Below are 11,903 nucleotides of genomic sequence, written 5' to 3' on the forward strand. Positions count from 1 at the left end.
AGGTGTGATACCTTGGGCAATAAATTGGATTTTTAGCTTGCTTGTGAGTACAAGTAAATACGTCTGTCGGTTGTGGGAATTATTGTTACAATAAAATGTTAATGTTTGATAGGATGGAAATAATGATTTATGTAACCATTTTGCTGATGCAACACATGGAGAGAGCTTCTAATGCTTGCAAGTAATAACTTAACAAATCAAATTGCAATCTTTATTCCAGCTAGTGTACGTACACTGTCTCGAAACATTGAATGCTGTTGCAAGATACATTATATCTACCTGCAATGGACACCACAGTTGTAGAAAAGAGGTGCATATCCAATTTTGTAACACCTTATATGAAGAATAGTTTACTAGCCTGTGAGTTAGAACAAATGTAGCTTGTTTGGCAAGTTATTAAATATACATGAGGTAGGTAAATTCCAAGCTTTGGTGTCAATATTAGAGGAAGTAACTTGAGCAACTAAAATTCTAAGACTCATTAATGGCCTAGAATAGAGGGATTTGTGTGACTATAACAGTACTCTGGAGTGGTTAAAAGAATCACTAGGTAGCAGATGGTTCTCAAGTTTCAGCAGAAATCATATTTTTGATGAGCAAGGATATTGAAATCTGAATGTGAATTTTTCGGCTTTTACCCATCTGGGGTCTACTTGTCAATATTAATTATAATTAATTAATTAAAATCTCAGAGGTCTATTATTTGCGAAAATAAAATCAGAGGGTAGTAAGTTCAAAACAACAATACTATAAGAAATCTACTTACCATTAACCTCATTCATACACACACAAAAGGTTCGAACAATCAAAAAGTCTATCCCAATGCAAGAATTGTGTTATGTAACTGACATCCAGCATAAAACCTAATGGGTTCAACATCAAATTAATCATAAAGAATATTCGTCATGACGACACATTGCATTGATATAACTGAGCTCAATGATAAGCAAACAAGGATGGACTATTATCATGGCATTCTCTCCAAGGGATGTGTTACATCGATATTAACCCAGTGTAATAAAAAGTAAGCAAATGTGTATGAGTTTTTACCTGTATTACACGGAAAACAGGTATCATGTACCCCATCCTAAAATTGCAGAATAATAATTTGATGTTACATCATATACTAGCTATATACATTGAACTACAAATCAAAGGTTATTAGTCTCTATCTTGCTCTAAAGGATGTGACGTGTGGAACCTTTGAGGGAACACATTTGTGATCCCCCATAAGCCACAACAGGCAAAGCCTGAGAGGGGACAAGTCTCAGTCAGGCGACAGTGGACGCCTTGGGTTGGTGGTCAGAAATTTTAATTTTAAAAGATTTGCAAAAATCATTAATTATGTACAAATAAGTATAGTGACACTTTTTCTTTACCTGTGGATTAAGATGAAGAGACGTACTATTGCAAGCAATCAGACTGTAAGCACAAGAAGACTTGAAGACTACAAAACTCATTGTGCTTCATATAACATAAAATAAGACGAGAATCAACAAAATGTCTGTCAATAATTATTCACTGTCAAAGAGTTTTTATCCATTTATACTTTATTCCCAAACAAAAAGAAAAACAAGAAAATATTTGAAATGGAAAGTTCAGTCAGGTATCTTTCAAACACATCTAACCCCAAAGTTAAATTCGTAAAGAACAGAGTGGAACTTCAAGAACATGAGGTTAAAGCCAAAGTCTTGTCAGTAAAGTTTCCTCAATGGTTTTACACAATAACTTGAGTTTAAAGATAATATTATATGATCAGACTAATTAAACGTAGACAAACGAGCACAAAGGACCCTCAGATTATTTAAGAAATGTGATTAGCACACCAAAGGGCAATTTCTCACAGCAATGGAACTCTTACAATATAGATGAGGCACTCAAAGAAATCAAGATATGGGGAAAAGGAAAAAGGCAAAGATAAAAAAGCCTTCCCCCATAACTAAACCTGATCATCTTCTGAACTACATCCTGTGATTCTTTTTCTTCAGTAGCAATCCACAAAACAGTAACGATTTTGATCTTCATAGATATGAGATTATGATTCGTATCTCACATAAACAAGCTGATATCAAGCTATATTTGCAAAGATTTATCTATTTGGATGGCCAGAGATTGGTTACAGGCTTCCCCTTCTGGCATGTGTCTATACACTCCGAAACAAGCCCTCTCAACTTTTCTTCAATGCCCTCTACAGTAAGGCACCCATCAACAATCTGCAATTAGATTTGTGTCTTCATATCAGCATCCGCGGTTATAATAATGGATTTTGGGATAAGATAAATAACATAACGTTGTACATATACACAAGCCTAGCAATAAGATTTGTAGAAATAGAATTAGGAAAAGGGTACTGAATGCTTCAATGAGTCATCCGCTATGTTCTTGTTTGAGGAGAGGTTGATCTGAGATTGCCATATTGTATCAATTTTAACGAACGTGATTACAGGTCATCCTAGAGTGAACGTGCGCGCGCATTGAACCATCAAAAACAGGTTTCTATCACGTTTTTGTCATGAGATCCTTCCTCTCTGTGCCAAGATCTCATCAAAATAACTAGCTTCACCTGAATGTCAGCGTCACTACTAGATCTAATCCAAAAACTCAGAACTATTACAGATGATAAATGACCAATGTCCCTTATCTATCATGTCCAAGGTAGGTAACAACAAATCAGAGAAGTCTTATACCATGATTCTGAAATACAGGGTGTGGAGTATAGTCATCCCAGAGGAAGTTTTGTTGGTCGTTCCATTATGTACCCCTCAGCCAGCACTCAGCGTCAGTCTTCACATCTAGTAACAACTCTACATGGTAGAAAGAGTTTGATTGCCAAGGTTCTTTATGAATTTATACTGTAACAGATGACGGTAAGGTGCATTATCTATGATCTACTTGGTGGTTGTTCATACTGGAAAAGAGACGCTGATGGTGTTTACAGAAAAGTGAATGAGCGCAAGAAGCTTTGAGCTTCCAAATCTTTCCCTTAATCCTTCATCAAAGCAACTTTGAATTAGAAAGGATTATTTGAATAGCCAGGAGCTGCAAGAGACATGTATATGCAGGAGAGATTCAGACAGCAAAACCTACATACTTTTAGATATTTTTACAATGCTAATTAGCAAAAATTATCCAAAAATTAAATCCTGGCATGAAAAACAGAAGAAAATGTATATTACGGACAACTTGAAAAAAAATATATATCATGGACCTATTTCCATATAAAAAGATCAGAGGACTGGAGGTCATGGCAAAATAAAGTATAAAGTGAAGGCATATATATATGAGGAAGAACATCTTACACCCTGAGACTACTAAATATTGCTATTCTCTATTAAAAAGGGGTTTGCATGGGATAAATGATGCTCTTCTATGCTTATAACATTGCCACAGATGGGTTTCCCAGTATAGTAAAAGGCCAATGTTTGCACTAATGGTAGCTTAGGAACATAATAGTAAGCACTAGTTTGTGCTGTTGACTGAATGGGATATAACCACAGCTTAAGATATATAAGTTGGCTATAGTACGAAAATAGATGAGATTTTCACTGATCGAATTCAAATGCATGGAATGATGTGTTCTCGTGATTGAGATGGAGAGTTCTAGGCTGATGAGAAAGAAGCATCAGACTGGAAGTTGTTAGCTAATATGCATTTCCAGTTGTACCTCTACAACTCAATGCTGAAACTGCCTGATGGCTGTTTTCGCTAGTTGATCTGATCGAGGACCTCAAAGAGGGTAGGGTCCTCATACCAGTTGAGGTTGGTATATCAATCAGTTCCCTCCCTTCAAACTAGAACTAAGGACAAAGTGACTATTGTCATGATTGTAGCCAACCTTAAGGCGACAAGGAACTCCCTTCACAATTTTATCATACCTTGCCTTAGTATTTAAGAGCGATGGCATCCATCTTATTAAAGCAACAGATCATCTATTTGATTTCAAGTGTGAAAGCAAGGAGATCATTCTCAGGGTTCTGCCCATTCATGGAAATTCCAGCCTCAAAACCACCAGTAATGGAATCAATGATAAGAACTACGCGATCAGCCTGAAATGTCTCCATGATCATGTTCTTGATGAAGTTCCGACGGCGAGGGAGCACCAACAGACGGCCAGTAGTACCTGGCTGTCTTGACTTTCCACAGGACAAAAGTTGGCTGTCTTGAACTTCAACAGGACAAAGTTGATTTTAATACTTCTTTCACACTCGGGCTTGAGCTTGTCAAGCACGCAAGCGTACTTGAATAATCTTTTGTTCATCTCAGCAGATTCCTTCTCAAACCTTTCGATCACATGCTCATCAATAACACCAAGCTTGTAAACAACATGACCTTGCAACCCAGTAGTTGCCATAGCAAATGATTATTCAGCTCTTAAAGTTGTCTATCAATCACTTGATTATATATTTCAAGCTCAAAATGATACCAAATTTGAAACTAGTTGAACTTTACGTCTTGACCGCCCTTGAGCTACAAATAAGTCATCCGTTGTTGGAGATACAATATTGTTCCTCTTGCAAAGAGAACAAACTTCATGAAGCACTCATCCATCATCTCTCATCAACTGCATTCGTGGCTTCAATACTCCAAGTAATGTCATCGCATTTGCAGTGTCTTAATCACTTTGTTTTAGTGCTTGAGACAAGTCATTAGTAGCTAACATATTTTCATTAAATTAAATGCCAGATAAAGTCAAATTCAAGAGATTTGATAAAGCTTATAACATGCATGTTTTAGCTCCTTGCTCTGAGTTTGTACCATCTTCCTGGGCAAGTTCAAGCTCCATCACAAAAGAAAACATAGTAACCAAGAATGTTCGCTGCAATAACAATTGCCTACCTTTTTGGGGGTAGATTTTTATTTAACTCGCAGCCACGGCATATTTCATCGCTTTGTAATACTTCCTTCATCTTGCTGACACAACTATCTTAAAGAATTTCTCTTCGTTTACATGAAACACCAACAACATTTGACAAAGTAGGCAACAGGTTAGAGGCATTTTCCTCGAAAATTTTAAGGACATCAATCACAGAAGATAACATAGTAACCAAGAAGGTGGGCTGTGAAAAGTATTTCCTGTCCTTTTGAAGGTAGTTTTTGATTTACATGAAGCACCCAAAACATTTGACAAAGTAGCCAGCAAGTTAAAAGAGTAATGCAATTTCAACTTGTTTTTTTCGCAACACCGAGTGTTGATCAAATTCGATGAGCAAAATAATAACATAGTAAACACATTCATTATCTTTCAAAACGAGTCAATTAAGTCCATGAAATTGTTCTTGCATATTATTTTCCCTGATACACCATTGACCCATTTTCTTGAAAAGTCCGCTCACATTTCGCAAACATTGTCTCTAAAGTTGCCTTAAGTGATAAAACAGCGGTATTAGAGACATGAACAAGACTTAAGAAAATGTTTCAACCGCACATCTTTCTCGCTCACATAATGTAAAACAATGGCCATTTGTTCTTTGACGGCTATGTCGCGAATTCATCAATCAAAATGGCCAAAAGTTCATCTCCAAGATTATTAATTAGCACAAGTAGTCTCATTAGCAGTTGTGGTTACAATATCATTTTGGATATTAGGTGTTAATTAGATTATGATTCCCATGATAACCTTTTAAACATGTCATTGATTTATTATGATTGGCAAAAAATCGTGATAACTCAAACTCAAGAAAGTTTTGCTAATTACTTGATATATCATATTCATCACAATCTCAAAAGCTAACCCTTGATGTAAAAGAAATCAAATACAATCTATTGTTGCAGTAAAGTGAATTCTATACTCCCTATTACTTGATATATCATATTCATCACAATCTATTGTTGCAGTAAAGTGAAAAAAAAACTAACATTTTCTTGCAAGAGGAAGGATGCAAAAGCGGATGGAAACTTTCCATGAGATTTTTTTCTCTCGCGAGGAGCCAAAGTTGGGGGAGGAAGGTTCGCGAGTCTGGCAACTCACCGGAGTATCAAATTCACTTGACTGCAACAATATATTGTATTATTTATTATGCATCAAATATTACCGTTTTGAGGCCGTGATATATTTAATATATCACGTAATCAACGAAATTTTCTCGAGTTATTTCAATTTCTTGCTAATCATAATTAATCTATCGACAACATTTTCAAAACTGCTCATAGGATCTTAGACTAATAACATTTAATATCCAAAAATGATATTGTAATTGCAGCTGCTACTTAGGCCACTTGTGCTATGATTGATGACAATAGAGATGAACATTCATTTTGAGTTATGAATCACGACACATCCGTCAAAGAACAGATGACCATTGTTTCACATTATGTGAGCAAGAAAGAAAGCGTATTTGAATATTTTCTTGGTCTTGTTCATGTTTTTAATACTGTTGCTTTATCATTTTGTTGCTTTATCGTTTAAAAGAACTTGAGACTACTATCTGTAAGATTCAAGCTAAGTCAAAAATAAGGAGACAAGGGTATGATGTGGCAAGAAAATAGACATGGAGAGTTTCATGAACCTAATAGTCTGATTTTGAAATAAAATCAATTTGTTTACTACATTCATTGTTTGCTCATCAACTTCAGTTAGCATTCATTGGTGTTGCAATAAATAAGTTGAAATTGCATTTCTCTTTAACTTATTCGCTATCTTGTCAAATGTTATTGGTGCTTCATGTAAATAAAGAGAAATACTTCAAAACAGTCGCATTAGAAAGGTTAGGGAAGCACTACAGAGTAGTGAAATCTGAAACGGCCGAGATTTAAAATTAGAAACTATCCTCAAAAGAGTAGGAGATACTCATTGGGCTCATATCAAAATAGAATTCTTAGCTTGATTACTATCAGTGTCCCCAGAGGGAAAGGGGTTTTTATAGAGACCGGCATGTGTCCATGGACGACGATGAGTAGGGTTCTGAATCAGGGTGGAGTTCGGTGACCAGTAAATGGATCATTATGTCAAATCTGATGAGCATGGTGATTGGTAGGACCAAGGGGTAATCTAAGTAAAAGTTGTAACTTGCAAGGATTAATTGATTTTTTACAAATAGAACCTCCAAAAATAAAAGACTACAAAAATTCTCTAGGGTCTCTCTGCTAAAACAAAACTAGAGGGGATAGTAACTGCAAAACAGTAATACCACAAAGGGCCTATTTGCAATTTACCCAATATTTAAGTGGTTTGCTTATAAGTCAAAAGTTTTACCACTTCACTCCTTCACAAAGTACGTTAAATCCAAAATGTTTATACTTGACTATTTTAAACTTTTTTTATTTATCAATGGCTATGCTGATTTCTAAGTTGCTATCTTTGGTATATTAGTAGCTATATTTGGACCTAAGCTGTCATCATTCAGGGATGAATCCAGAATTTTTTCTCATGGAAGAACTTATACATTTATACAATAATTACAAAGATACCAACATATAATGTTTTCCACTATCATTTTTATATCAATACATTAATTATTTTAATTTTTATCACGAAAACTTTAAAAAAATCCTGAAATTTCAACGAGAATCTTTCATAATTGATCTCAATGTGAGGGCAACAATTATATATTTATGAGGCGCCTATGCAAATGATGCACAAATTCTACTATTTTTTAAATTTTTCTGGAGGCAGCCCCCACAACCCGAAGAATAGATCCATCATGGTTATATTGATTTACAACTAATTCAGTATATGCATATATTTGTATGAGTTCGAAATTGTGTATTATTTAAAGCAGGCTAAAACTTTAGAGTTGACAAAATAAAAACGCTATTCAAAAACATAAATCGCAGAAAAATTTCTCATCTATATTTAATAATTTTCAGCAAACCTCCAAATCGTTTATTGAAATATGATAACTAACGAGTTAAGGGATGACAACTAGTAATGAAGAATGAAAAGAAGTACGATTTGTATCTATCTTACTACTAAAGTTGCTAACATTTAATGTGATTAAATACAACCATTTGCTCCTTATGGGAATTCAAAGTTCCACCTTGTTTATTTGCTTTAATTTGGAGGTAAAACATTTATCTTTGCTCAAAAGTTTTATCATCCAACTCTGTGCTTCAATGGGTCATGTTACTTTCTGACTTCAGAGAAAATTGCACCAAAACATGTGTCTTGAAGGAAAGGAAAAGTTTGTCCAATTAACATGTAATCACTAATTTAGTTGAAGATTACTTATACTGAGTAGAACGTTAACACCTATGTAACAAAATGTCCACTATGAGTCTACAAGTCTCTCTCTCCCCTATTAGGCCAAGGGTGACAAAGATAAGAAAAATGACACAATTGCAAATCAATAAAGTATATTACAACAACAAGCCTAGTTAAACCCCAAATCTTATAAGAAACTCAACCTAAGCCTACGCCCAGCTCAAAAATATATGCACACAAATCCATATTGCTCGCAATTTCTTATTTTTTAACTCCCTACTCTAATTATAGAGATAGCAATAAGATTTAAGTTTATGCCGGTTACCCGTTTGATGAAATGCCGAGCTCAAAGCTGAATGAATCATGCAATTGAGTGGCAGAGGGGATGCAAGTCTCCATTCTTTCAATTTAAGGTTGATAATGTTTCTTTTCTTATGAATTATTTGACCTTTTATTTTCTTGATGTTTTTACTTGTATTGTTAATCTTAAATGAGCTGTCATTTGCTCTTAATTCCACATAGGCTTTACTTATCTTAATGGATCAGATTCAATTAGAGAGATGAAGAAACCTTAAGACATCATAACATACATTATTGTAGCAAAAATCTTGGATGAGGTTAAACTAGGAATTGTTGCGGATAGGCCACCTATACTATCGCCAAATTGGAGTTACTATTCATGTAATTCTATCGTTCACATATGCCCCTTGTTAAAAAAATTGACCCTCTCAGGAGGTCTATATGCACAATAGATTTTCACTCAGGGCATCTATTTACAACAATAGAACTAAAAAGAACTTGGTTGAACATAATTAACAAAGATATAGTAAAAGTTTATTCAACGGAGGAGATGACCCACAATATAATTGAATGAAAGAATAGAACTCACATAATCAAAAAAAATTGGAGAAAGGTATTTGCTGTTGTATCTCAAACGATGTTAGAATCAAATGATATTTAACAAAGAAGATGGAGAAAAAAGAAAATGAAAAATCTTAAATGAGATCAAGCCTCTAATACCCTGTTAGGACTGAAATCTTTGTTTATTAATGAATTAATCGAATGCATAACACCATGTTTACATAAAAAATATATGACATCTTAGGGACTGTACAAAAAAAAAGGAAAAATACAATGGTGTAATGATCGGTGCAAACATGACAGGGGGAAAGAGAATTCTTTTATAAGAAAATAAAAGGAAAAGGGTTTTTTTATAGAGAGGAGACTGGTATGTGTCAATGTACGAGGAGGAATAGGATTCCGAATATTGGTGGAGTTCAGTGACCGGATGAATGGGTCACTATGTCAGATCCAAAATACATGGGGATTGCTGGGACCTAGGGGCGATCTAAGTAAACATTTGTAACTTGCAAGGATTAATTGACTTTTACAAATAGAACCCCTAAAGATAAAGAGTAAAAAAATTTCACTCTGGGTCTCTCTACTAAAATAAAACTAGAGAGATAACAAGTGCAAAATAGCAACCCTATGTTTGAGCGGTTTGTTTATAAATCAATTTTCACCACTCCACTCATTTTCAAAGTATGTTAAATCCAAAATGTTCATACTGGACTATTTTAAATTTTTTGAAGTTCCAATTGCTATGTTGATTTCTAAGTTGCAATCTTTGGTATATTAGTAGCTAATATTTGGATCTAAGATGTTACCATTCACGGACGAATCAATAACTTTTTTCCCCATTGATGCACTTATACAATTATAAATATGAATTAACAACTTAAATTTTATGATAAAAACCCTATTGATATGATAATCACAAACATATCAATATATAAATTTTTTCATTGTCATTTTCATATCAATACATTAATCATTTAATTTTATCACGAAAACTAACAAAATACTCCTAAATTTGAATAATAATCTTTCATAATTGTTCTCAACATGGGGGCACCAATCATATACTTCTAGGGGGTGCCTATAAAAATGGTACAAAAATTCTATTATGTTTTAAATTTTTATACAGGCACGTGCCCCCACAACCCCTAGAGTAAATATGTCCTTCTTATCATTGATTTACAACTAATTCAGTATATGCTTATATGTGTATGAGTTTGAAATTGTGGGGGTTTAAAAATAAAGTAGTCTAAAACTTTTGAGTTAATAAACGAAAAATGTTATTTATAAATATAAATTCCAGAAAACTTCTTACCTAAATTTAATAGTTTTCAGCAAACTTCCAAATTGTTTATTGAGCTATGATAAGTAACGAGTTAAGGGATGATAACTAATAATAAAGAATGAAAAGAAGTACAATTTGTATCTATCTTATAACTAAAGTTGCTAATCTTTAATGTGATTAAATGAGATTCTTTGTTCTTCATGGAAATTCAAAGTTCCATCTTGTTTATTTGCTTTGATTTAGAAGTCAAACATGTTATCTTTATGCAAAACTTTTATTTATCCAACCCTATGCCTCGGGCTATGTTATTTTTTGATACTAGAGAAAATTATACCAAAACATGTGTCTGGATGGAAAGAAAAAGTTGGTCCAATTAATAAGTTATTACTAATTTAGTTGAAGATAACTATTATACTGAGTAGAAAGATAGTTACCTATGTAACTAGATTTCAACTGAGTCCCTCTCTCCTAAAACTCTCCAAGGACACGATATGTAACTAGATTTCAACTGAGTCCCTCTCTCCTAAAACTCTCCAAGGACACGATCTATTAATAAGAGGTGTCATATGATTTCTTTAAACAATTACTAGTCTTGTCTTAATTAATATATTAAAAACTCTTATTAATTTAAATATTAATATATTAAAAACCCTTTGTCTGTTTTATTTTTTGATTTGAGCATTTTGAGGTAAAGCTTGTTTCTTTTGTCTATTTCTTATGAAATGAATTGTATAGAAATAGAATTAAAATAGATAATTTTGAAAACTTCTCGAATTAGGTTTTGTTAAAGAATTGGTTACACAACATTTTAGCACAAGCCCATATTAAAAGAGGCCCAAGCCTATTAGTCCTATGTGACAAAGACAAAAACATGAAGGACATAACTGCTAAATAATCAAAGACATTACCACATAAAGTCTAGCTAAATCCCGAATCTTATAACCTCAACCTAAGCGCAAGCCCGGCTCAAAATTATATGCTCACAGATCTATGTTGCCTACATTTCTTCATTCGTAACTCCTACTCTAATTCCAGCTATACCAATAAGATTTAAGTTTACGCCGGTTATTCGTTTGATGAATGTCAAGTGCAGAGCCGAATGAATCGTGCAATTGAGGAGAGGGAATGCAATTCTCCATCCGTTCAATCCAAGGTTTTGTATAAGTTTGATAAATATTTTTCTAATGAATTATATAATGGGTCAGTTTCAATTAGAGAAACAAAGGAAACCATGGACATCATAACTACATAGTTATAGTAAAAAATTTCGATGAGGTTAAATTAGGAATAGTTGTGGATAGACCACTAATATTGTCGCCAAACTAAAACTACTATTCATGTAACTCTATCATTGCATATAAATAAGCCCCTAGTCAAAAAATTTGACCTTATCTAACGGTCTATATGCACAATAGATTTTCACTCAAGGGGTCAATTTGCAACCATAGAACTAAATAAAAGTTGGTTGAAAACAATTAAGAATGATATGATAATAGTTAATTTAACACAGGAGATGACGTAAAATATAATTGAATGAAAGAATTGGTGTCACTTAGTCATTATTGTTGCTACTATCGAGTCCCGAGTCTTTCGATTAAGTCATCCTCTTCATCACCAGCC

At 33.8% G+C, this 11,903-nt stretch overlaps 1 protein-coding gene across 1 annotated transcript in view; it reads right to left on the reverse strand.

The window, feature by feature from the left end:
* The window catches only part of LOC109823706 (thymidylate kinase), a 31,702-nt gene continuing 21,441 nt past the window's right edge, over window positions 1,643–11,903 (reverse strand). The window contains exon 6 of the mRNA XM_020390046.1: window positions 1,643–2,213. Coding sequence (XP_020245635.1) covers window positions 2,094–2,213 — 120 coding nt within the window. The 3' untranslated portion in view covers window positions 1,643–2,093. The remainder of the gene's footprint in view (window positions 2,214–11,903) is intronic.

Source organism: Asparagus officinalis, chromosome 9 (genome assembly GCF_001876935.1).
Source record: "Asparagus officinalis chromosome 9, Aspof.V1, whole genome shotgun sequence".
Classification (NCBI taxonomy): Eukaryota; Viridiplantae; Streptophyta; class Magnoliopsida; order Asparagales; family Asparagaceae; genus Asparagus; species Asparagus officinalis.